Consider the following 27,451-nt stretch of genomic DNA (forward strand, 5'->3'; position numbering starts at 1 on the left):
TGGCCTTGAGGATATGGGGAGGGGGAAGGGTAAGCTGTGACAAAGCGAGAGAGAGGCATGGATATATATACACTACCAAACGTAAGGTAGATAGCTAGTGGGAAGCAGCCGCATAGCACAGGGAGATCAGCTCGGTGCTTTGTGACCGCCTGGAGGGGTGGCATAGGTAGGGTGGGAGGGAGGGAGATGCAAGAGGGAAGAGATATGGGAACATATGTATATATATAACTGATTCATTTTGTTGTAAAGCAGAAACTAACACACCATTGTAAAGCAATTATACTCCAATAAAGATGTTAAACAAAACAAAAAAAAACTAGTAGTGCCTGCGACAACCCCAAACTAGACAGTCTGATGGAGAAAGGATGAATAAATATAAAGTACAAATGTGAAAAGTCTTGAAATACAGGAAGACGGAGAGATTAAAAAGTCCACCCATCTATTAATAAGACAAGAATGGATTGGAACTCAAACTTATTGAAATGAAGGATGTCTCTTACCTGTGACCTACACATCTCCCTCATGTGTAGTTTCTAGCAATGGTGGTATTTAAAATATGCAGTAACCAGGCCAGCACATGCACCAACCAGATGCCAGCTAGAAACAACCAGAAGGGGGAAGGGCTATCCCAGTATATAACTGCTGATTATTGGCTACGTCCTAGGAAAATCTTCTATAAATAGGGTGGATCACATATCTTGGTTTGTTTGGGAGTCTTGATATACGCCTGTTGTCTCTGTAATTAAAATAGTCCCCTTCAATGTCAAAAGCATCTGTTTGGACCAATGTGATCATCCTATCAAGGGTAATGTAAGAATATGTTAATTGCCGCATGTTTTGTGGTATTGAGGAACTGATGGTAATTTAGGTGTTCATCCTTTGGGGCAGGGGTCCCCAACCCCCAGGCCGTGGACTGGTAGTGGTTCATGGTCTGTTAGGAAACGGGCCACACAGCAGGAGGTGAGCGGCGGGCAAATGAGCAAAGCTTCACCTGCCGCTCCCCATCACTTGCTTTACCACCTGAACCCCCCCCCCCCACAACCATCTGTGGAAAAACTGTCTTCCACGAAACCGGTCCCTGGTACCAAAAAGGTGGGGGATTGCTGCTTTGGGGAACAGGTAACTGAGAGATAATTAAAATTCAGAAGCACTGAATAATTATACACAAAGTAACAGAGTTTTAAAATGTAATGTTGGTATTAATAGTATAAAATCTTCTTAAAAACACATTCATGCAGAACAGTATTACCTATTTACAAAAATGCATGCATATTTAAGGACATGTAAAGACACATTATCTGTGAGGGAAGGATACAGGGTGAGGTTTAGGGATGAAAGGTAAAAATAAAACCAAAGAGGGACCTTGCACGTACTGATGAGGACAATGTATTATGGAGCTGAAGAGTATAATTAATTCAGTTCTTGGCATCTACTATCCAAAAGGGGTTGAAGGGAGAGGGAGAAAGAAAAAGACGGGGACTCAATAGACTTTTTAAAAAAGTGAGTGAATGAAAACGTACTCCATAGTGAACCCTGGTTATAACGTGCCAATAAATTTTTTAAATGTGGCAAGATTAAAATGGATTGCTTGGCCTCTAATTTGGAAGAGAAGTCTAACCACAAAAAAGTACAGATGGCGTAAGAATGACACCATCATAGGACTGGGAGAGAAAGAAAATGTGCCTAGTATAAGAGCCCTGTAAAATTAAACAAGACATGCCGTCTTGTGGACTCCTCCTGTCTCCAGGTCTGGATCTTGAGCTTGTTTCCAAATAAGAGCAGCAACAGCAGCAGCAACAACTAATATTTATTAAGAGTTTAATATGTACCAGGTACTATGCTAGGTACTCTATGTATATTATCTCATTTAGTCTTCTCAACAAACACATGAAGTGTTTATCACTCACATTTTACAGGTGAATTTAAAAAGTGAGGCAGGAAGAGATTAAGTAACTTTATAAAAGGTCACACAGTTAACTCTTTGCAAAGCCCAGACACTAAGTTAGGATGTTTGATTGCTAAGTGTAAGTTTTAAACCATCTTGCTATACTGTATCTTTGTAGAAAGTATGAACAACTGCTTTAGAAAAAAGTCTGTGAATTCAACTTGTTTGGGGGCTGGCTGGAATAAGCAATGCTGGGATAATGGTTGTAGAACAATCCTCAGGGATAATATATTCCAGAGGAAGAATTGGTCATTCTGTAGTTCTGCCACCATAGTCAGGGTCCCTATTTCTTACTATCATGATAGAGAACAAAAAATCCTTCATTTCCTTCAGATTCTTCTCTTTAAAATCTAAAGGTTATAAAGTAAAAAAGCAGTGTTTCACAATCTGTTATTCTGGAAAAAATAATTTATTAAAATGAAACAAAACAGTCGATTAACCCCAATGATGACAGCCACTGTTATGAACACTAGATTGACAAACACTCTAATTTCCCCCGATCTACCTGCAGGGCTTTTCTATCCCAAGATAATCTCACTAATTTTCCCTAGACACCAGTCAAGCTCTATTGGTCACACAACCCACTATTCATCTAATCATTTTGTGGTAAAATATATGTAACACAAAATCAAGCACCACTGGACAAACAACTTACTGTCTGTGTAGAGGTAAAATATATGCAACATAATATTTAACACTTTAACCATTTTAAAGTGTATGATTCAGTGGCATTAAGTACATTCACAATGTTGTGCAACCATCACCAGTATCCACATCCAGAACTTTTTCATCATACCAAATAGAAATTCTATATACATTAAACAATAACTCCCCGCTCCCCCCCCCCAGCCCCTGGTAACCTCTATTATACTTTCTGTCGCTACGAGTTTGCCTATTCTATATACCTCATATAAATGGAATTATAAAATATTTGTTCTTTGTGTCTTATTTCACTTAGCATAATGTCTTCCAGGTTCATCCATGTTGTAACAGGTATCAGAATTTCATTCCTTTTAAAGGCTGAATAATATTCCATTGCATGTACATACTACATTTTGTTTAGTCAACTGTCAATAGATATTTGGTTGTTTCAACATTTTTGCTATTGTGAATGCTGCTGCTACGAACACTGGTGTACAAGTGTCTGTTTGAGTTCCTGTTTTCAATTATTTTTGGTGTATATCTGGAATTGAATTGCTGGATCACATGGTAATTTTATGTTTAACAATTTGAGGAACTGCCCAACTGTTTTCTACAGCAGCTGTACCACGTTTTAAATTCCAAAAAGCATTGCCCAAGGTTCCAATTTCCCCACATCCTCATCAATGTTTGTCACCTTCATTTTTGGGGGGTTTTGGGATAGTAGTCATTCTGATGAATGTGAAGCGGTATCTCACTGTGGTTTTGATTTGGATTTCCCAAAGGCTAGTGATGTCGAACATCTTTACATGAGCTTATTGCCCATTTATATATTTCTTAAGAAATGTCTCTTCAAGTTCTTTGCTGATTTTTGAATCCGGTTGTTTTGTTGTTGTTGTTGTTGAGTTGTAAGAGTTCTTTATATATTTTGGGTGTTAATCCATTATCAGATATATGGTTTGCAAATATCTTCTCCCATTCTGTAGGTTATCTTTAACTCTCTTTATAGCATCTTTTGAGTCATAAAATTATTAATTTTGGTAAAACCCAATTAATCTTTTTTCTTTTGTGCCTGTGCATTTGGTGTCATATCGAAAAAATCATCACTGAATCCAATGTCATGAAAAAATTTCCCTATCTTTTCTTCTAAGAGTTTTAATCTTAGCTCTCATATTCAGGTGTTTGATGCATTTTTAGTTAATTTTTGTATATGATGTAGGGCAAGGATCCAAATTCATTCTTTTCCATGTGGATATCCAGTTTTCCCAACATCATTTGTTGAAAAGACTGTCTTTCCCCTCACTGAATGGTCTTGGTACCCTTTCAAAAATCATTTGGCCATATATGAGAGGGCTTATTTCTGGGCTCTCTATTCTGTTCCACAGCTCTATATATCTGTCCTTATGTCAGTACCACATTGTTTTGAATGCTGCAGTTTTGTACAAGTTTTGAAATCAGGATGTTGTGAGTCCCTCAACTTTGTTGTTTGTTTTCAAGATTACTCTGGCTAATAGGGAGTCCTTTGAGATTTCATATGAGTTCTAGGATGGGGTTTTCTATTTCTGCAAAAAGGCAGATGAGATTTTGATAAAGATTGCACTGAGTCTGCAGATCGCTTTGGATAGTACTGTCACCTTGACGATATTAACTCTTCTAATCCATGAATGCGGAATGTATTTCCACTTATTCATGCCTTTAATTTCTTTCAGCCAAATTTTGTAGTTTTCAATGTACAAGTTTTTGTCTCCTTGGTTATATTTATTTATGAGTATTTTATTATTTTTGATGCTATTGTAAATGGAAATGTTTACTTAACATCCTTTTCAGATTGCTCATGTATAGAAACTCAATTAATTTTATGTGCTGGTTTTGTATCTTGCAACTTTGCTAAGTTTATTATTAATTCTAAGTTTTTTTGGTGGAATCTTTAGAGTTTTCTACATATAAGATTGTATCATTTGTGAACAGAGACCATTTACTTCTTCCTTTCCTATTTGTACGCCTTTGATTTCTTTTTCTTGCCTAACTGTTCTGCATAGAATTTCCAACACTATGTTGAATAGAAGTGGTGAAAGCAAGCATACTTTTCTTGTTCCTGATCGTAGAAGAAAAGCTTTCAATCTTACATCATTGACTATGATGTACCCATATATGGATTCTTCATATATGACCTTTATCATGTTGAGGAAGTTCCTTCTATTCCTAGTTTACTGAGTGTTTTTAATGTGGAAAGGTGTTGAATTTTCTCAAATCCTTTTTCTGTATATTGAGATGATCATGTGGGCTTTTTTGCCTTTATTCTATTAATATGTTGTATCACATCAGCCAGTTTTCTTATATTGAACCATCTTCACACTCTTGGAATAAACTGCACTTTGTCACGGTATATAATCTTCTTAATAGGCTGCTGAATTAAAACCATGTACCTCTATGATCACCACAGCTTTCTGTGTGGAGACAATTTCTAAATCACCACCACAGGGAATAAGACCCAAATAGAATCTAGCAGCTTCACTGGTTGGAGGAAATGGGGATCAGAGTTTGAGGAGGGTGAGGTTGCTGGAAGTTGCAGGGCAAAGTTCTGGAAAGGAGGAAGTTAGACCAAAAAAAAAAAAAAGAAAGAAAAAAAAAAAGAAAAAGAGCTCCAGGTATTTGCATGAGTCTTTCCAAGAGGCCATGTATACATTGAGTGGAACTCCACAAGGCTAGACAAATAAAAACTAGTAAGTTATAGGCTGAACAATTCTCAGAGTTCAGCAAGGCAGGGAGACTTTCAACTTTTGACCAACCAGAATTGAAATCCTCAGCGATTCACTAGGAAATTCAGTGGAGACCCACTTAGAACATTTGGAGGGCTCAACTATCGCCGAAGTGAATGCTACTTTTGACTCACCCTAGGAAAGCTTACAAACAGGTCTAAAGAGGTGAAACTGACCTGCAAGTTACTTAACTGCCTACCAAAACAAATTCAACAATGTAATATTAAAAATGTTAATGTAAGAAAACAAAATGCAGACACTGAACAATGTAACAATCACAACATCCAGAATCTAATTAAAAAAATTTAACATGCTAAGAAGCAAGAAAACATGACCTAGAATCAAGAAAAAAACTGGTCAATAGAAACAACCAGAAATAACAGAGGATGAAACTAGCAGACAAGGATGTTTAAAAGGCTATTATAACTATGTGGAAATAACTAAAGGAAGTCAAACATAATGTGAAAATGGAAGTTTTTCCCCCAGTCTTGAAGCAGCTTTTGACTTCATTTTGAGCTGATTTTTGTGCATGGTGTAAGACAGTAGGCCAGTTGCATTCTTTTGCATATGGCTGTCCAGTTTTTCCAACATCATTTACTGAAGATACTATCCTTCCTCCACTGTATATGCTTAGCTCCTTTGTCATAAATTAATTGACCATATATGCATGGGTTTATTTCTGGGCTCTCTATCCTGTTCTACTGATGAAAATGGAAGATTTTTTTAGGAAAATGAAACTTATAGGTTTGAAAACTAGAATATCTGGAAGGAAAAATACACTAGATGTGAGTAACAACAGATTTGATACCACAGAATAAAAGGTAAGTGAGAAGACATAATAGGGAAACCACAGTAACACGTGGGATAACAGGACATGGTTTAATATATATGTAACTAGAGTTCCAGAAGCAGAGGAAAAAAGGGAGATAGAAAAAAATGTCTGAAGAAAACACTTAGCTCAAATGTGATGAAAATATAAACAAACAGATGCAAGAAGCTCAACAAACCCCAATCAGGATAAATACAAAAGAAAAAAACAGTAAGACATATCATAATCACATTGCTCAAAACCATGTATAAAGAGAAAATCTTAAAAGTAGTTCACAGGGAAAAAGGACACCTTAAGTACAAAGGAATAAAGATAAGAACGACAATAGACTTCTCCTCAGAAACTATGCAAGCCATAAGTCAATGAAGCATCATCTTTAAAATGCTAAAAGAAAAATACAAGTTAACTTATAATTCTATGTCCAGTGAATACAGCCTTCAAAAAGTAAAGTAAAATAAACACTTTGTGAGCAGAACAAAAGCTGACAGAATGTGTCTTAAGCAGATTTACATTATGATAAATATTAAAGGAAATTCTTCAGGCAAAAACAAAATACTGAATGGAAACTTGGATCTCTATGAAGGAATGAATACCACCAGAAATCATAAATACACGGGTAAATGCAACTTAAAATAAAAAGAATGAACATAGATATACTAAGCAGCTGGATTGACCGTATTAGTAAGTAAACTTTGGAAAAAGGAATATTACAAGGGATAAAAAGGGGCATTTCCTAATAAAAAAGGAGTCAATTCATAAGAAGACGAAACACTAGATATGAATGTACCCAATAACAGAATTTGAGTATCAATGAAACAAAAACTGAAATGAGAAAAAGGCAAGTCAAAAAGGACTATTGTAGATTTCAACATTTCTCCCTCAGTAATTGATAGAACAAGTAAACAGAAAAGTCAGTAAAAATATAGAACACTTGAACAACACTAAGAATGAACTTGACCTAATTTACATTTACTGAACAACATACTCAGCAACTATAAACATTCTTTTGTAGTGCAAAGGGAATGTTCACAAGGATTGATGGTAGGTCAAGAAAGTCAGTCTCAATAAATTTCAAGACAGAAATGAATTAGAAATCAACAAAAATAACTGTATTAGTCTTCTTGGGCTGACATAACAAAATACCACAGAGTGACTTAACAGAAATTCTGTTCTGGAGGCTAAGGAAGTCCAAGATCAAAGTACCAGCAAGACAGATTTCATTCTAAGGTCTCTTCTCTTAACTTGTAGGTGGCCACCATCTTGCTCTCTGGTCCTGTGACTGCTTTGTTACACACAAAGAGAGAGTGAGCTCTCTGGGTCTCTTTCTATAAGGACACTAATTCTATAGGATCGGGGCCCCATCATCATAACTTCATTTAACCTTAATTACTTCAGTAAAGGCCCTGTCTCCAAATGCAGTCACATTAGAGATTAGGGCTTCAACATGTGAATTTTGGAGGGACACAAACACTGTCCTCAAAAATAAGATATCTAAAAACTCCCTAAATGTTTGGAAAACAAATAACCTATGAGTTAAGGATGAAATTATAAGGGAAAATAGAAAACATTTTAGTTGAATGACAAATCAAAATATATTAAAAACTGTGGGAAACAATAAAAAACTAAATAAATGAAGATACACCATGTCCTGGACTAGATGTCTTAGTACTTTTAAGATACAATTCTCTCTAAATCAAAATGGATTTTTATTTATTTATATATTTTTATTGACGTATAGTTCATTTACAATGTTGTGTTAATTTCTGCTGTAAAGTGATTCAGTTATACATATATATATATATATATATATATATACACATTCTTTCTCATATTCTTTTCCATTAGGGTTTATCACAGGATATTGAATATAGTTCCCTGTGCTATACAGTGGGATATTGTTGTTCATCCATTCTATGTATAACAGTTTGGATCTGCTCATCGCAAACTCACAATCTATCCCTCCCCTCCCCTCCCTCCCCCTTGGCAACCACAAGTCTGTTCTCTATGTCTATGAGTCTGTTTCTGTTTCGTAGATAAGTTCATTTGTGTCATATTTTAGTTTACACATATAAGTGATAGCATATGGTATTTGTCTCTTTCTGACTTACTTCACTTAGTATGATAATCTCTAGATCCATCCATGGTGCTGCAAATGGCATTATTTCATAAAATGGATAATTTTAATGCAATCCCAGTCAAAATCCAACAGAGATGTATTTGTAGAAACTGACAAGCTGGTTCTAAAATTTACATGGAAATTAATACTCTGGGGTGGTTTTTTTTTGAAACTTATATTATTAAAGTTCTAGAACAGTCAAAACATTTTTGAAAAGAAACAAAATTGGAAGACTCACACTTCATTTCAAGGTTTACTATAAAGCTACATTTGTCAACATACTATGGTATTTGTATAGAGAAAGACAGGATAATGGAATCAAATTGAGATCAATATTGGGCCCACATATAAATGGTCAACTGATTTTTGATACAGATAATAATGTATTTCAATGGTGAAAGGATGTTTTCAATAAGTGTTGAGACAACTGCGTATCTATACGAGATAGAGATAAAAATGAATTTTAATGATTAACTCAAACACATGCAAAATAAATTAATTTGAAATGTATCTTGGAACTAAATGTAAAAGCTAATCTATAACATTTCTATTAGAAAACATAGAAGAAGATGTTCTTTACCTTGGGGTACTTAAGATTTCTTAGACATTACACAAATAGCACAACCATAAAAGAAAAAAAAAAAAAAACTTGACAAACTGTTCTTCATAAAACTTAAAGCCTTCTACTCTTCAAAACACAAACCCTACTTCCCAAAAAGGAAAGGCAAGCCAAACTGAAAGAAAATATCTGCAACACATATACATGACAAAGGACTTGTGCCCAGAATATATAAAGAACTCTTACAATCCAATAATAAGAAAACAAACAATCCAATAAAAATGGGTAAACGACTTAAACAAATACTTCAGAATATATATGAATGGCCAATAAACATATAAAAATATGCTCATCATCATTAGTTATCTGGGAAATGCAAACAAAAAACCACTCCACAACCCCTACGATGGCTAAAATAAAAAGGAATGATAATATCAAACGTTGGCAAATGTTGGATGTGAGATAACTGGAACTGTCATACACAGCTGATAGAATTGTAAAATGACACACATACTTTGAAAAAGTTTGGCAGTTTCTTTTAAAGCTAAACACACACTTACCCATAAAACCCACCAAACCCACTCCCAATTATTAGGTATTTAATCAAGGCAAATTAAAACACGTGTTTACACAAAGAGTTGCATATGAATACTCACAGCAGATTTATTTTTAATAATCAAAACCCAGAAACCCAAAAGTCCATTAATAGGTAAATGGATAATCATAATGTGGTATATTGTGGTATATTTACACAATGAAATACTACTCAGTAATAACAAATAAATGCATAGATGAGTGAAAGAAGCCTAAATACACTCTATATGATACCATTTCTATGACGTTCTATATTAGGCAAAACTCATCTACAGTGTTAGAAATCAGATCAGTGGTTGCCTAGAGGATGGGGTGAAAGGGCCCACTGCAGGAACACACAGAGAATTTTCTAAAGTGATGAGTCATGATTACACATGTGTATATTATTCGCCAAACTCCTTAGAACTTTACACTTAAAATGAATGCACTTTATTACATGTCAATCATACTGCAATAAAATTGATTTAAAAATGAATCTGGTAATTCTTAAGTGTGAAAATGCAAGTATCCTAAGCAACTATCATTGACTCTTATTATTAATCAATAATAAAAGACAGTCTAAAGTTACTTGAAGCACCGATTATTTGGTGATAATTGGGCAAAAAATGTGATTACAGTACCCTACTTCTCACACAGTATCTTTTCAATGCAAATATGATAAAATGATTTTTTTTTAAATTCTAAGCACAGTCTCAGGATGTTAATGTGAATGAAAGTTGAAAGTTAAAAAGAACTGAAAAATGCTGATATAGAAGATGAAGTTTAAACTCAAAATCCTTATAACCGACCTTTCTAGCCAGCTTTGGACCCTCCCTGCTCTACACTATACAGTAACAACAAAACTTAATAATTGCCCTCACCAAAGAAGATCTACAGATGTCAAATAAGCACATGAAAAGATGCTCCACATCGTATGCCATCAGGGAAATGCAAATGAAAACAACAATCGGATACCACTACTCACCTATCAGAATAGCCAAAATTCAGGACACTGATAACACCAAATGCTGGTGAGGATGTGGAGTTACAGGAACTTTCACTGACTGCTGGTGGGAATGCAAAATGGTACAGCCACTTTTGTTTCTTACAAAACTAAACATACTCTTACCATATGATCCAGCAATTGCGTTCCTTGGTATTTACCCAATGGAATCAAAAACTTATGTCCACACAAAAACCTATGCATGAATATTCACAGCAACTTTATTCATAATTACCCAAACTTAGAGGAACCAAAACTCCTTCAGTAGATGAATGGATAAAGTGTAGTACATCCAGAGAATGGAATATTATTTAGCACTAAAAATAAATGGACTATCAAGCCATGAAAAGATGTGGGGATCCTTAAATGCATATTACTCAGTGAAAAAAGCCTATCTGGAAAGGCTACATACTGTATGATTTCAACTATATGACACTCTGGAAAAGGCAAAGATCAGTGGTTACTAGGGTTAGGAGGGAAGAGAGGGATATATAGGTGAAGCACAGAGGATCTAAGGTAGTGAAAATACTCTGTATGATACCATAATGATGGACATAGGTCATTATACATTTGTACATTCCCATAGAATGTACAACACCAAGAGTGAACCCTAGTATGAACTATGGACTTTGGGTATTTACAATGGGTCAATCAATGTAGGTTCATCAATTGTAACAAATGTACCTCTCTGGTGGGGGATGTCAATAATGGGGGAGGCTATGCATATGTGGGGATGGGAGATATGGGAAACCTCTGTACCTTCTCAATTTTGCTGTGAAACAAAAACTGCTCTAAATAAATAAAGTCTTAATTAAAAAAAATAATAATTACCACCTCCCTGCTTTTCACCCTTACACACACACAGCTGTTCCATGTCTCCAAGATTTTCGATGTCTTCTTCCTTTTGCCTAGAAACATATTTCACTGAAATTACTTGTTTAATTAGCTCTTTACACTATTGCAGTAATTATCAATAGTTCCAATGATGAATAAAGCTGCTATAAACATCCATGCACAGGGGATTGGCTTTTTTTCATTTTTGTATCTCCTGTGCCCACCCAGTACCTAGGACACATACAAACCTCAGTTGGTGGCAAGCGACTGTTAAAGCCATTGGAAGTAACACCTAAGCCAGGAATTCCTAACATTTCTAATTCTGGGGAAATGCAGCAACGTTAATAACGTCTCTGTGAGCCTCCAGTAGGCTTTTTCATAACCTGAAAAAGAAGGCACAAAAGGAAAGGAGGGAAATATAGAAGGGGAAACCCAATGTCCCTAAAATGCCTATGACATAGGTTACCCTGCCTTCCCTGGATGACTCAACTCTTGCTCCTCTGCAATCTATTTTCCACACAGCAGCAGTAATGACAGGCACCATTTAATTAATTAAATGAGTTATCTTTGGTAAACTGATTAGAAGAGTGCCTGATACAGAATCAACACTATAAAAGTATCTGTAAAACAAAACAAAACAAAACCCCCATTTAATTCTCACAACAAGTCTGAATAGGTGCTGTTAATACTCTCATTTTATAGCTAAGGAAATCAAAGTATATAGAAGTGAGGTAACTTGCCCAAGGCACATAGCTAGTAACACAGGTATTCTGGCTCTTAATCACTATGCTTTACTGCTCACTGCAATTATATTAAAATTCAGTTCTCTTTGTATCCACAGTGCCTAGCACAGAAACATGCGCTACAGTCATTGCTCAATAAATGTGTAGATTGAAAGAAAGAAAGAATGAATGATTCAAACAAGTGATTCAAGAGGTTAAATGACTAGGCATCTTTTCACCCAAAACTATTATATTCTCTGGAGACTCTCTGGTCCAAAGATGAAATATGTCAGTTGTTATTTGTTACTTCTCCCAAAAGAGAGTAACATGACAAAGAGAGAAAGAGGGAAAATCTTAAACCTCAAAGAAACAGAAAGACAGTGCAGCAACAAAAAATGTATTACGCCCATGGTCCGTCTCTGTCCATCCTGGTGCCCCATCTGATGGAGGCGACAAAGAATATGGCCTGTGTGAATGAAAAAAATATTGCCTGCAACACTGTAAACAAAGGTTGTTGCAGCCATCGAGCCATCACATTATAGCTGCCCGTGACAGTGAGCCCTGAGGAAACTCAGGATGGAAGCAGCACTCCTGCCATCAAGCAGTCAGCCACCACAGCCACCTCCAGTGATGTACCCTGAGGAGACTCCAGGTGAGAAAGCCCAGGATACTGGCCCCAGATAGCTGAGGTGCATGTCAAAGGAATGATTTCAATGAGCCCAGACTTTTGCATCTTCCCATACACAGAAAAGCACTAAATTCCTTAACTTGAGATGTCTGGTTTTCTTTACTTAACAGTAACCTTTTGATGTTCTGACTACCTGGTCTTTGTTGCAAGAACTCCTATGTGTCCTGGCTCCTCCCTTACCCCTTCAGAGCAGACTCTCAGAGCTATCTGAGAGGCTGCGTCCCAGGCTTAAGTCCAATTTTGTCTGCTAAATAAAACTTAACTCTCGACTTTTAGGTTGTGCATTTTTTTTTTTTTTTCAGTCAATACAGACCAAAGATGTTTCAGGCAGTACATGCCAGGACATACATCTGGGCCTCTTTTTATTGCTCCTAAGTTTCTCTTTCAAATATCTAGGTAGGCATTTGATCTACCTATTCCTGATCCCTCCAGAATTTGGCTTTTCCAGCTGGCTCTCCTGTGGACTTGATGGTTTATTGCAACCAGATTACAACTAGTTATACTAATTATCATTTTAATTTGTTCTCTGTTTCCAAATTATTTGTGCTTTTTGTCTCTCTGCTGCAGTATGACTTTGTTAATGTTACTAGCCGTATTACTTATATCCTGTCTATTTTATAAGATTGTTGTCTCCTGCATTACCCCAGGCCCCCAACAAAATTAGTGATGTCTTGAGAGTTAAACCTATATAACTCTATACAGAATAATTGTAATAGTGCAACTCTAGGTATGGGAAGAAGCAACAAGGGAAAACATTTCCTGGATCATAATAAACTAGTAAGACGGCGGATCCAGAGAATTTTAAATTATCAACAGGGCCTAATCCAGAAATTGGCACCTTGAGTGGCATATCAACAGAATCTTTGCCTGATCTAGGAATGAGCCTTCCTAGCACTGTGGGACAAGAATCAGTCATGAAATGTCTCCCAAACGTTGGGAATTTATGACCAAGGGGAGGGACTGTGTGTGAAAAGTGTTGCCTGCCATTTTGGTAAACAAAGGATGTTGTAACCATCAAGCCATCAAATTACAGCTGCTCCTGACAATGAGCCCTGAGGGAACTCAGGATGGAGACAAAGGGGCTGACCCACCGCCAAGCCCTGAGCCACTGCAGACACGCCCAATGGTGCAGCCTGAGGGGACTCAGGATGGGAAAGAACAGGATACTGGCCCTAGATAGCTAAGGTGTGTATCAAAGGAACGCTTTCAATGAGCCCAGACTTGCATCTTTCCATACATAGAAAAGCCCTAAATTCCCTAACTTGGGATATCTGGTTTTCTATCATTAACGGTAATCTTTTGATGTTCTGACTACCTGGCCTTTGTCTCAAAACCCCTACATATTCTGGCTCCTCCCTTACCTCTTGGGAGCAGTCCCTCAGAGGTATCTGAGAGGCTGTCTTCTGGGCTTGAAGTCCTCAGAAAGAATGCCAAATAAAACATTTAGATTGTGCATATTTTCTCAACATTTAGATTGTGCATTTTCTTCAGTCGACAGCATCCTTATTCTCTCACTCCAGGATAAGCCCTTTTGCAAGCACTGAATTTGTATATCCGGTCTCTACTAGATCATGTCTCTACTTGCTCCCTTGCTTTCAAAATGTTTCGATCTCTTAATTTTTGCCTGATATTACAATTTATACCCTATCTGTTGCCCTCTTATCAATTTTCTCTTATTCTGCTGCTTCTTGCCCAATATATGGTAAGCTGTGCATAGCAACAGGCATGAAAACACCATAGTTTTGTACAAGGGGAGAAGGACATTATCTAATTCGTTTCTAAGACACTTCCTAAAGGCACTGAGTATTTCCTTTGGTCTTCTGTCTGAAATGTTCCACTGAGTCTGACTCTACTGGGAACGTATCTTATGAAGGTCCATAAGTCTCTGGATATTCTACCTCTTGAGGATAGTTAGCACATGCCTACCATAATTATCCTCCTACTGAACTGCAAAATTCTTAAAAATAGGGATCGTTTCTTATTCTTTATCCTAGTGTCAATGATTCCTAATCATAGTGTACATAGTAAACACTAAATGAATATTTTTAAAAACAGCTTCCCTTTATTTCTGAGCCTCCTGAAACCAAGTTTGTTCTGATTCAATCAATCAAGTATAGATAGTTTTCCTCAATAAATAATTGTGCATTTACTCAAATACAATCATTGGCTACTTTGTTGCCTAGTCACATGGCTTTACAAAATGTTTCTATAGTTGAGCATCTATCAGCTTGCCTTTCTACTTCTATCTTGAAAAAATTCTCAGTAAGATTGATCCTTGAAGCAATCTTTAGAGACACATTCTTTGTATCATATACTTTTCTCACTCTCTGTGTTTTTCCACTTATTCCATCTCCTTGTTTCTGGAATGTTAGTCAGTTTCCTACCGTTATATCACATTAGGACCAAACTGATTCTTCCTTCTCAAATTGTATTTAGTGGAGAACCTTGTTTATGACTTTTTGAAAGCTGAAATAGACCATGTTACTGGTTATCTTTATATAACAACATCCTATTATACTTTTCTGATATTCATCAATTTGCCTAGTCCTTTCAAGAACATTTACTGACCACTTTGTGTCATGTACCAGGCAAGGCATTAGGAAAACAAGAGATGAAATATATATATCCTTTTAATCAGAAGAGCTCAGACTGAAGTAGAGGGAAGAGGAGACACAAGTAAGGAAGCAAATATAGAAATAACGCTATTTTTTTCTCTCTGTGTTCCCACAGGACTCTGTGATCTTTCTAGGATCGTTCAGAGCCTGGATTTTTAAGTCACATAGACCTGGATCCAATTCTTTTTTTTTTTTTTTAACATCTTTATTGGCGTATAATTGCTTTACAGTGGTGTGTTAATTTCTGCTTTATAAAAGTGAATCAGCTATACATATACATATATCCCCACATCTCTTCCCTCTTGCATCTCCCTCCCTCCCACCCTCTCTATCCCACCCCTCTAGGTGGTCACAAAGCACCGAGCTGATCTCCCTGTGCTATGCAGCTGCTTCCCACTAGCTATCTATTTTACACTTGGTAGTGTATATATGTCCATGCCACTCTCTCACTTTGTCCCAGCTTACCCTTCCCCCTCCCCGTGTCCTCAAGTCCATTCTCTAGTAGGTCTGCACTGGATCCAATTCTTAACTCTGCCACTTAAAGAGTTGTGTGATGAGAGTCAAGGTTTTCTCCTTTGCAAAATGGGATAATAACCATTTATTCCTTGCTGGGAGTAGATGAGACAAAGTGCTTAGTTTGGCAATACATGACAGACAATAAATGGTGTCTGAGATTCATAATAAGGGGGCATCTAGCCTGGGTAAAGAAGGCTTCCTGGAGGAGGTGACTCTTGAATTGAATCTTAATCAATGAATGAATAGGAATCAATGAATAGGAAGGGGAAGGAATCAAGATGGAATCTTAGAGAAAGGTTAAGTTTTCACACCAGCATTGAGAACTTTTCATGATCCAGTCTCTACCTATCTTAGCAACCTCTTCTCCCTTAACTCTCCTAAATGAACCCTTCCTTCTACCCAGGCTGGTTTATTCACTCATCTCAGAATATGCTTACTTATTTTCTTTTCTCTATTTCTCCTTAAGCCATCCCTGGTTGTGGCACTAGCCTAAAGCTTGTCTATAAGAGCAACATAAGTTCCACCTTCTTGTAATTGATCAGTCTGGCCCCCACCAATGCCTCCATTCTTTCACCTTTTCTAGCACAGGGTTAGATTAACATACCTCTCTACACACTTCCTTTGTCCTATTACATTCATGCTCATCACAGTCCTTAACCATCTGCACCTCTGCACTGAGATTTAACTTTTTACATGTGAATGTCATATCTCCATCGGAACATAAATTCAATGAGGGCTAGACGTCACATAATCAAAAGAGAAAATAGGGGGCTTCCCTGGTGGCGCAGTGGTTGAGAGTCCGCCTGCCAATGCAGGGGACACGGGTTCGTGCCCCGGTCCGGGAAGATCCCACATGCCACGGAGCGGCTGGGCCCGTGAGCCATGGCCACTGAGCCTGCGTCTGGAGCCTGTGCTCCTCAACGGGAGATGCCACAGCACTGAGAGGCCCGTGTACCGCAAAAAAAAAAAAAAAAAAACCAAAAAATAAAAAGAGAAAATAGGGCAAGGATACAGCACTTTATTCTCAGCTCTATTTGGCATATGAAGGGTCAGAAAACTGTTAGCACCAGTCTCGGGGTTAAACACAAAGCACACGGCAGGTCTGTAGAGGCTTAGATGCTTGGACTTTATGAGGTTTTTGTTTTTAGGTTCTCACCTTGATACGCTGTCAGCTCTGTCAATAGAAAACTATAAAAACTTTCCACTGCGGATTGTGTTAGTCATAGGATGCCTCAAATCATTCTGGAAATAAGGCATGATATAACAAAATAAAGGTCAGGAGAAAGGCTGGGAGCCAACTCCTTAGACATAGCTACTATAGTGGGAGGTAGTATATGGAACACTATAATCAACAGATCTGGGTTAAATTCCTGGCTTTTGAAACTTACTGGCTTTATAACTTGGGCAAATCCTTAACCTCTCTGAGAGACAATTTCCTCAATTAATAATGTGAATTAATCACCATTCACGGTGGTTGTGAAGAAAAAAAATTTATATATATATAAAAAGTAACTAGCACACTGCCAGAAAGAGAATACTTCCTTAATTATTCATTATTAAAACATTGTACCAACCCATTACCCTCTGCAACTCCTTTAAAGAAAGTAGAAAAATAGAGATTCTGTTCCCTCTTTAAAGGTGGTAATCGGGAGCAACTTGCCGAAACTCACTGATAACTCAGTCCTGAACAAGGAATCCTAATATCCAACATGAAGTAGGGTTGTCTTTATGGCCAATATGTACCTGTTACAGTGAAAAAAAGCTAAATTAGATTCTTGTCATACTTCTTAGAGTAACTGAGTCTTTCCAACATTAAAAACTCTCAATTTGATAAAAGTGGGAGGCTTCGAGACTATAATCAAGCTGGATGCCCATAGAAAGAAGAGTGTTCCATAAAGGATAAAAAGTAAACTCTTCAAACCCTTGAGGGCATTTCATTTGAGATTGTGATTGATTCTTCAGACCACCTACTGCTGGTTCAAAATGGCAGGAACCATAAAACAACACATGGCCAAAGAATCATGAACTCTTGGAAGTGGAAGAAACTTACAAAGTCGTCCAGCCTAAGCCTCTCCTTACATGGCTGAAGAAGTAGGCATAGGATAGATATCAAGCTATGTACCAAGCTTTCTTTTGCCTCACCAGATACTCACTTCATAGTCATAACTTCCCCAAGATTTTATTCCCCTTGCAGTAAGCAAGATCAGACAGAATAGGTTCATTTGCCTTGCAAAATGGGCCTAAACACTGGAATTACCCAAGACTCTTGCCCCTGACAGAACACTGACACAAAAAGGCAAAAGTATGTACATCCTTGCAGTTACCTGATTAAACTATCAGGTCCCTACAAAGGACGCTGTACTGAAACAAAGAGTGACAATGCTGACTACAAACAGAGATGCATACTTGGAACTATAGGCTTTTCATATTTCTTCTGTAGAAAGAAAGAACACTATGGGACTACCAAAATTACTGGAAGCTTCTAGTGGTGATAACTGACTTCTTCCCTATGCATCTTCATGATGGCACAGTGAGGAAAAGCCGAGTTAGACTGTGAGACTTCTTAGGAATACCACATACCAGGTAACTAGCTTTGCGAGGTGATAAACAGAAACTTGGAACCTTGTTAAATGAACCAATCAAACTTCAAATGACTGTTTTTATCCAAGTTTGTGGCTCTACTCATCTAAACTTTTAAGTTTATCAACTTATATGAGTAAAACATGAAAATGCTTAGAAAAAATTAAAAGTCACTAGGTGAATAAATTCATTCATTTTTGAATAAATGCACATACAAAACAGAAATGAAACAACTCTGAGGTGAGACACACTAGCATATACAAGTATTCTTAATCAGTCCTTTGACGTTTGTCCTAATTCTAATAATGCAGAAAAATGGTAACACTAGGAACTTCAGGTCTGCAAGATCAATAGGATCAGAAATTTCAGTGAATAGTGAGCTGAACATTAATCAACACTGTTATGTAAATACCAAAAAAGGTGAAGTGATATTACACTAAACTTTTAAAATATTTAGTGACTGGAATATGCAAGAGAATACCAGAGTTCTGCTCTGCTCCAGTCAGGAGATCCTGAAAATACTGTGGATACTGCAGCAAAAGGACCATGTCAAAATACGTTAAATTCTTAAGCAAGAGACAAGAATCAAACTTCAAATCACATCACAAGAGAGCTAATGTAACAACTAGGGATATTTAGGCTGTAGAAGAGACAAAACAGGAGAACAGATGCCTTTAAATACTTGCAGGGCAATCAGAAAATGAACTACCATTGTTTCAGTTGGCCCTAGGAGAAGAACAAGTACCAATGGATGAAAAGTACAGAAAAACAGATTTTGGTTTAACAATAATTTTCCATGTTAGCCTCAAAAGTCAATAACCATTAACAGGGAGAGAAGGAGAAATTTACATAAAATAAGAAAAATGTACCTAAGAGACTTGGGCACACTGAATGAGCCTTTGACAAAAGTTTAGGAGATCGTATGAAGCATGACATTAAACCATGCAGATTAGTAATAAATTACACTCTCATAAGTAAAGCTGATTTCCAATTTTTTTATAACAAGAAAGAAGACAAAGCATGGATGATTCAGAAAGCCATATTTGGGCTTCCCTGGTGGCGCAGTGGTTGAGAGTCCGCCTGCCGATGCAGGGGACACGGGTTTGTGCCCCGGTCTGGTAAGATCCCACATGCCGCGGAGCGGCTGGGCCCGTGAGCCATGGCCGCTGAGTCTGCGCGTCCGGAGCCTGTGCTCCGCAACGGGAGAGGCCACAACAGTGAGAGGCCCGCGTTAAAAAAAAAAAAAAAAAAAAAAAAGAAAGCCATATTTTATGAAAAATAATCTATGAGTGGTGGTCAAGCTACTGCAAAATTCCAGATGGGAAAAGATGGACTGGTCTAAGTAGTGACGATGGAAACAGAAAGGAGTGAAAGACTTAAAAAATTATTTCCGATAGAGTTCATGGTACTTGATGAGTTGTTGGAGACTCTTGAAATAACAGTATTTAGCAGTATTTACTGTGTTAACCTAACCATTTATCTACTAACAATAAAAACAACAATAGTAGTGAACACACAGTGCTTAGCACACAATGTTCTAAATATTTTACATAGATTAACTGATTTCATTCTCATAACCAGAGGAAGCGTACTCTATTATCATGCACATTTTACATATGAGAAATTAAGTCTTACATCAGTAAAGTTAGTTAATAAATATCAAAGAACTAGTAAGAGGTTAGATACCATTTTTGGACCTACATAAGCCCAAAGCTAAAGCTCTTAATTGATACACTAGACAGCTGTAAAGGAAAGGCAACAAAAGCCAAAGTGGGCAGCATGTAGTACTATTAAGAGCCTAGTGGAGTGAAATGCATCAGGAGATAAAAGCACAGTAGGTGAAAGTGAGGATTTGGTAGTATCGGAATCACATGACAGGCTTGTGGGAAGGAAGGAAGGGATGAAAAGGACCAAAGAAACATCTGTATTGAATCCAAATTCACAGAGGTGGGTCCTAGGAATTAACCTTTTTTTTTAAAAAAAAAAAGAAAAACCAAAAAACCTTGGATAATTTTGAGGCGAAACCAGCTTTGGGAACATCTGTAGCAGATCTCTAAGGTCTCTTTCTGGTTTAACATTCCAGTTGACCGTCTAAATGAATTTCCCAGAAATGAAAGGAGGGAGGGAGGGATACTAGCACCAAGAAAACGGCTATGCATTTACAGTACACACCGTTTATGCTCCCATTTTTACTAAACTGTCTCTCATAGAAACAGGGATAGAGCAGGCAAACGGAAGGAAGGGTGTGGTGTTCATGGGTGCTGGCTAAAAAGCAGGCTTTCCCCCAGGATTTTCTAGTACCGTTAGCAGAAAGAAACTTCCTGACTATAAATATATGTGGTAACCCGACTGCAAAATGAGGTGGACCCCTCAGATCCGTCTCAGGCTAACGCTGGATGCCAATATAGCCTTCTATGTGCTCACAAGCGTTGCAGGAAATATCTCGGTTGGGGCCTGCCTTCTCCAAGGCCAAAAGAATCTGGCTCTGCAGAAGAGGTGTCCGCTCTGCAATTACAGCCTCAAGTACCCTACTCCCAGCGATGATCATTTCTGCACATACCTGAGGGTCCTCTAGTGAGATTGATCTCCTCCTCAGTAACCAAGCAATCCACTCTTCCGTTCATATTTTACTCTTGTCCGGCTTCCCAACCTGGGTCAGCGAGGGCTCGCGCAGGCGAAGGTGAAAATCACCCCGGCGGCGGCCACAGCATCGCACTTTCGGTTTCAGTAGCCCCTGAACCGGAAGAGGAAGCAAGGAGAGCGGCGAGCGCCAGGAATGCTGGGAGTCGTGGTTCTGGCTGCCGTTCTGAGGCGTTATCTCACCTGGTGGTCAAAACAAACTGTGAGGTGAGTAGGGAGCGCATTTCTATCCTGGGTAGGGATAGGGAAGGTAAGAGACATAAATGAATTGATATTGTCAAGGAAAAATGAAAACTAAGATCTCCTGCCATCTCAGAAAATCTTACCGAATGTAGAAAAAAAATTATGTTATTCAGTAAGCCCTGAACCAGACTGGGATGGGTGTCACAGGCAACTGCTAATGCGATTGCAAAGAAAGAATCTCACCCTTTTTTATAGACAAGCAGATACAATCCATTACGTGCATGTTCTCATGTAAGAGTACTACGTAACCACACCGGTTGCTATACCTTCTTTGGTAGGTCACGCTTGGGGTAGCCATTTGTGTTCGTTAATTGCCATTATCGAAGGGAAAAAGAAAACTTTTCTATTTCTGTGACAAGAAGGTACTTTTAGCTTGGAGCAACGAGCCTAGGCTAACTTCTATGGTGCGAGGATATGGGGCACTATCTTCCTGGATGTTTAGATTTCAAAGAGTTGGCTCCCAGGACCTTAAGAAAAACTTTACTGAGTTGTACCTGGTAAGAGGCTTGTTTAGCTTTTAAAAAGACTTATATACATATAAAAGAGACATAGGAAGGATTTATAATTACAAATTTGTTCAAGAAAATTCTCTATGAAAGGGGAGAGGGGTAAAGGTCTCTTCCTTTTGGTAACAGGGAAAACAGGGAAAATTCAATCTTTTTTTTTTTTTTTAAGTCCCTGCAGTAAGACTGGTAAACACAGTAGCTTCTGGTTTGATTATTTAATCTGAATTGGAATGCCTTAATTGGAATTGAACTTTTCAATCTTCCATCAATCCCTGTGGTCTGACTCCAGGTGATTTCTCAAACCAGAAGCTACTGTGTTTATCAAACAAAACAAGAAAGAGGCAGATTCAGCAGGAAGGCCTCTTATTTGCCAATCCTGAGAGAAGTTAATATGCAATAGTGGAAAGAACACAGGAGGTGATGTTAGAAGACCTGATCTCAAGTTTCAGCTCCATCTTCCAGTTGTCTGGCTTTGATCGGGTAACCTAATATCTCCCAACTGTGTTTCCCCATCTTAAAAAGGGCATGATAATAGATCTTTAAAAATGTTTTTGAAATGAGTAAATGAGATGAAAATTTTAAAAATGACTTCTCAACTTCAAACTCAGATTCATGCCATCCTCAACTTCCAGCCCTCCTAACACGTGTTAATTGAATGAGTGAATAAAGTGAAAAACAAAGTATGATAAGTGAAAAAAAAAGTAAGTAGGTGATATTGGAATGCCAAGAGAGAAGACATCAGATAGAAATAGGAAAAGAAAATCAGGAAACTTATTAATGAAGAAATTTTGAAGAAAAATAAAAGTTTCTTGTAGACTATGTGGGGGTAGGGGAGTCACTAATCTGTACCTGGGAAGATTGCCCTTTTCACCTGAGCCCTCAGTTTCAAAAGAAACACAAAGAGCAGTAAAAGAAAAAAGGTCACCAAATAAGTTTAGGAAGTGCTGGTAATAAGTGGAGTGACAGATAAGGCATGTAAATTGTCTTTATACCTTAATGTAAGTATAGTTTTTAAGAATGAGGAAACTTTAATATGTAGGAAGGCAGATAACAGAGGAAATAGGAGTTTCCACTAAGAGAAAACAATTGAGAAAAGCTATGGAATCAGGGTAATCACGGTGTTAATGAACACAAGTGCATGTGCCTGATGACGCACAGTGAGGCCAAACAATACCAAAATGTCAGAACTTGGAGCAGAGAATGGTTTATTGCAGGGCCATGCAAGGAGACGGGTGGATCATGCCTTAAAAAACCCAAACTCCTTGAACGCTTTCAACACAGCCCCTTTATAGGAAAGGTGAGGGAGGGGCGTGGTTAGTTGTTGCAAACTTCTTGGTGTCAGATCCTTTGTTCTTGAGGTCAGGTCATGGTCAAGTGATGGTGTTCCTGTAAATCTCCACCAAACAAATGTTATTCTCTGTTCTGACAAGAAAGGGCAAGGTCCCAAGGCATAACTTTCACCTTTCACCCTCCGAGGTCCAGGTCCTGGCTAAGAGGAGGGGATCCCTGCGGGGGCCAGTTTCCCTGCCCAGGAGCGTTCGTCTAGCACCCAGTCTGGGTCCTCCCGCCAGTACCCAGGCCCAGCTAAATAGGCAGATCTCAGCTGGCAGTGCCCTCAGGGCCAGGTCCCCAGTCCCTGCCCAGCCATCATCACTGAGGGAGCCAGGTGCCCAGGACCCAATTGGTCCTCAGGTGCCTCAGGCTGCCTAAATGGGGGGTAGGGAGCCAGGTCCAATGGACCGCAACCCATGCAGACTGCCACTGCCATTAGGTTGCAGAGGTGGGGATGGGGGAGAGGTTCATCACTACCTCAAGGCCTGGGACCGGCCAGCGGATGACCTTGGTGAGGCCTATGGAGCCCTGCAGGACACAGCCCCCTGCCTGTTCCCTGGGCCTCCCAGCTCACCTGCCAGCCTGAGGCCAGGTGAGCTGTAGGGCCCAGGGGGAGAAGGCCAGGATCCGCCTCTTACCTAACTCTCTGCCTGGTGACCACCACACCCGAGGGTTGGCCTAATGGGCCCCCTAACCACCATGCTAGTGGTCTTGCAGTAATGGTTGCCTGGTAACTGCCGCCTGCCAATGGCTGCACGCCCTGCTCTATTACAATTCCCCCCTTTTCTTCGATATTCCTCAATCTTGAGGAGAACATGTAGGTATGTTTTGGATAGAGTGGTTAATCATGAACTTGGCAGAGGAACTCAGTTTTAGGGGGACTTGGTTTCAACCTCCAATTCTGTTTCATCCTTCCCCAAGTCTTTCAGGGAATGGGGTGATGACCACTCTAGCTACTTCCTGCTAAAATGGGACACAGTCCTACCTTGATTTGGGGCATGGATACCGAGTTGGAAATAATCCCAAGTTCCAAGTCCTGGATCCAAGTCTTGTATAAGAAAGATCTCATTCCCTGAGGAATTCAGGAGAATAAGCCTGAAAACCAGTATGGACCTGGCATGCTGGGGGAGACTTGTTGCCACAAAGCCAGACTCATAGAAGTATAATTTACCAAATTGCTTTAAGTCACGAGTAACTTGAGGGGAAGGGCTTCCCTATATCTAGAGAACACAGATCAAAATCAGTAATATTCCAGACAAAACGCATAACCATTATAACCATATATACCAGTTTACTCAGTAACCAATCCTTTTGTTATCTTTTTATGAAGCCATCAGGTCTTCCATTAGAATTTTAAATTTCTTACCCAGTTCAGTGGTATAATCTGAACTTTATTAGAGACCTGCACTTATCAAAAAAGTCCTCCCTATGAATCTTCTTGAAGATGAAGCACTTTTGCAAAGCATCAGCTTAACTGTCTATTAAAGACTTAAAAAGGCAAGGTTAAAAATCTGATCACAATGTGTTGACAAAACTGAATCAATTTGCTATGATATGACCAGAGTTATGGCTGATAGATTATACCAGGACATATCTACATTTCAGAAACTTTATATAATTTCTAGAATATCTATAGTAGTAACATTTATCTGTACAGTATAATAAAGGAAGGCTTATTACTCCTTTGACAATGCTTCCCATGTAATTCAATGTACCAAATAATACTAGTTAAATATTCCTCCTTGAGATGCCTTAGGGGCCCCCTAACAAATCCCAAAGTTAGCTGGAGGTCAAAAGAACTTTAATTAAAATTTGATATTTGGGAAGTTTGCCAAAAAGTTTCAAAACACTTGGTCAAATAAGATCATCAGTCACTGTAAGACAATACTTGTTTCTTATCCACAGTGAGAAGAGAACTTAAAAGCAAATACAGATCACTTAAAGGAAGGAAGTTTATATAACCTGTTATCAAAAGCAGCATTCTAGGTAAACTTGTTCTCTTAGCAGAGAGGAACCAAATCTAGTCTCGCACCAGCTTACTTTTAATATTGATAACAAAATCCATTTACCTAAATTTAATCTAATCTCAGCCTGACCATGCATAAAAGTCCTTTTTTACTCAAAACATATATCCTACTTTCCTACTGTAAACTGAAATGTTTTTAAAAATATTTTAGTAGCTTTAATTACATATTTAGATTAGAATCCTCAACTCTTAAGTACCTTAATTTTTAGTGAAAACTAAGAGGCAAGTAATTGTGAACTGTTTGTCATACCAGCATTTTCTGATTGGAAACTTATGCTTTGGTTTTCCTCTCCTAAGAAGGCAAAGGTAGGTAAACTTAGATTTGCCCAGCAACCAGTGTTCCAATATTTTATCCTATTTGAAATGACCTAGATGGTCAATGAATTCTTGCCATTTAACTTAGTTCAGTTTCAAGTTACCAGTTTGGAGAGGCTATTTTAGATAGACTTAAGGTTTCATTATATCAAGTTATTTTTCTTGCTGACAAATTTGCAACAGATATAAGGTCTTATTTGATCTCTAAATAACCTAGGTACAACAGAAGTATTATACTTAACAAGCTTAAGCTAGCTTCAGTGCCAGATATCAATTCAGTACTGAACATTTCCCAGGTCATGAGGACCTGAAATTCATTTTGGCCAACTTTCTAAATATTAAAAAGTATTTCATTTGTAAGCACTTACTTTTGAGTCAATTAAATAGAGCTCACTTAGGGAGCTTCCCTGGTGGCGCAGTGGTTGAGAGTCCGCCTGCCGATGCAGGGGACACAGGTTCGTGCCCCGGTCCGGGAAGATCCCACATGCCGCGGAACAGCTGGGCCCATGAGCCATGGCCGCTGAGGCTGCGCGTCCGGAGCCTGTGCTCCGCAACGGGAGAGGCCACAACAGTGAGAGGCCCGCGTACTGCAAAAAAAAAAAAAAATAGAGCTCACTTACAAGTTAACTTAGCTGTAATATAACTGAAAGTGGTCCAGTTCTGGAGAATGCATCTCAAGGGGCTGCATTCAGGAAACAAATTTGAGTTTCCCATAGCCAGCACAATTACACACAAGACAAATGCAAACATACACACAAGGAACAAAATCTAATTCCTGCAGGACAAAAACAAAAGGGTGAAGTTCAACAATTTCCTCAACTTTTTCAAGCAAAGATCCCTCTTTTTAACAACAAACAACATGCAAATGGAAAGATAGGGAATCATGACTGCATATGTCGTGGCAATTGATCTGGCAAATGCAAAACCAAAAAGGAAAATAACACCAAAAAACAGTTGGAATAAGTTAAATTTACTTAGTTAACTCCAAGCTTTCTCCTAGAAATATTTTTATTTTCTCAGGGTCAGAATTCTGAAAAAAAAGTATTTCATCAAACCAGCTTTCTCTAACTACATATGCAAAAAGAACAAGTTTTGGAATTTCAAAAGGGTTTCATCTTAACCAAATTTCCTCCAGAGTCTAAAGAACATAGTGGCCACACAGTGGTAAAAAAATCTTCTTTCTTACACCCTAGGGGTGTAAGCTCTATAAGATGGAATAGAGCTCTGATTATCATGGCAGGTGTTATTAAATATCAAACAAACAAATGCAATGCAAAATGGTCTCTCAGGATCACAGTTCCCTAGCACCAAAAAGGAGATTCCCACCCACTGCAAAGGGAAAATCCCAACCAATGTTCCAACACAGGTGAAACCCAATGCAATAGGGAAGGATACCTGGTGTCATCACTTGTGAGCTACATTATTCACCAAAGACGTCTCAACTAGCCAATACAAGTACTGATTCACACACGTACAACATAACAAATAACAAACATGGTCCCACAAACAAAAGCACAAACCAGAGTGGCTCACCCCAAGATGACACACACAAACAACAAATAAGCTACAGTCACACAGACAGAAAATCAGAGGAGGTGTAGTCTAAAATTCCACTTCCACTCACAGATTGAGGCCTACAAACAGAGTGGCCCAGCTCTCAAAAGTGAACAGACCTAAAGTGGCTCACTTCCTGCAAGGGAAGCAGCCCAAATGGAGTGGAGAGAAATCCCAGCCTGAACAAGGGGGAGCGACTTACCCCAAGTGACACCAAATGTGGACCATAGCTCTGGATGTTTGTCTGCTCCAAACAGCCTTGTGCTGTGGGGCGGCTGGCGCCTGTCAGGGAGAGTCCCTCCCAGTTCCCTGGAGCAAAATGAGCTCCAGCAGCTGCTGGGAGCTTGGGAAGGGGCTGCCCCTGGCCGGGGTCAACCTGCCATGGGAATAGACCTCCTGGCTGGCTCACGATAATGAGCATTTGGGGAAAAGAAAATAGAACATAATCTATGAGCGA

At 38.5% G+C, this 27,451-nt stretch overlaps 3 protein-coding genes across 7 annotated transcripts in view; all 3 read right to left on the reverse strand.

The window, feature by feature from the left end:
• The window catches only part of SYNJ2BP (synaptojanin 2 binding protein), a 49,862-nt gene extending 23,875 nt beyond the window's left edge, over window positions 1-25,987 (reverse strand). The window contains exons 1-2 of one of the 2 annotated variants that reach the window (XM_049706226.1): window positions 25,809-25,987; window positions 20,939-21,201 (exon numbers count right to left, since the gene is read on the reverse strand). In XM_049706226.1, the coding sequence (XP_049562183.1) occupies window positions 20,939-21,002 (64 nt within the window). In that variant the 5' untranslated portion in view covers window positions 21,003-21,201; window positions 25,809-25,987. Of the gene's footprint in view, window positions 1-20,938; window positions 21,202-25,808 lie in introns of those variants that run through there. The other variant, XM_049706227.1, reaches the window with a different exon arrangement.
• LOC101290084 (cytochrome c oxidase assembly protein COX16 homolog, mitochondrial) overlaps window positions 1-27,451 on the reverse strand; it is a 159,606-nt gene that overhangs the window by 95,164 nt on the left and 36,991 nt on the right. The window lies entirely within an intron of this gene.
• Window positions 1-27,451, reverse strand: part of LOC105747719 (synaptojanin-2-binding protein) — a 169,915-nt gene that overhangs the window by 23,875 nt on the left and 118,589 nt on the right. The gene's annotated exons all lie outside the window — the stretch shown is intronic.

Source organism: Orcinus orca, chromosome 2 (genome assembly GCF_937001465.1).
Source record: "Orcinus orca chromosome 2, mOrcOrc1.1, whole genome shotgun sequence".
NCBI classification, from domain to species: Eukaryota; Metazoa; Chordata; class Mammalia; order Artiodactyla; family Delphinidae; genus Orcinus; species Orcinus orca.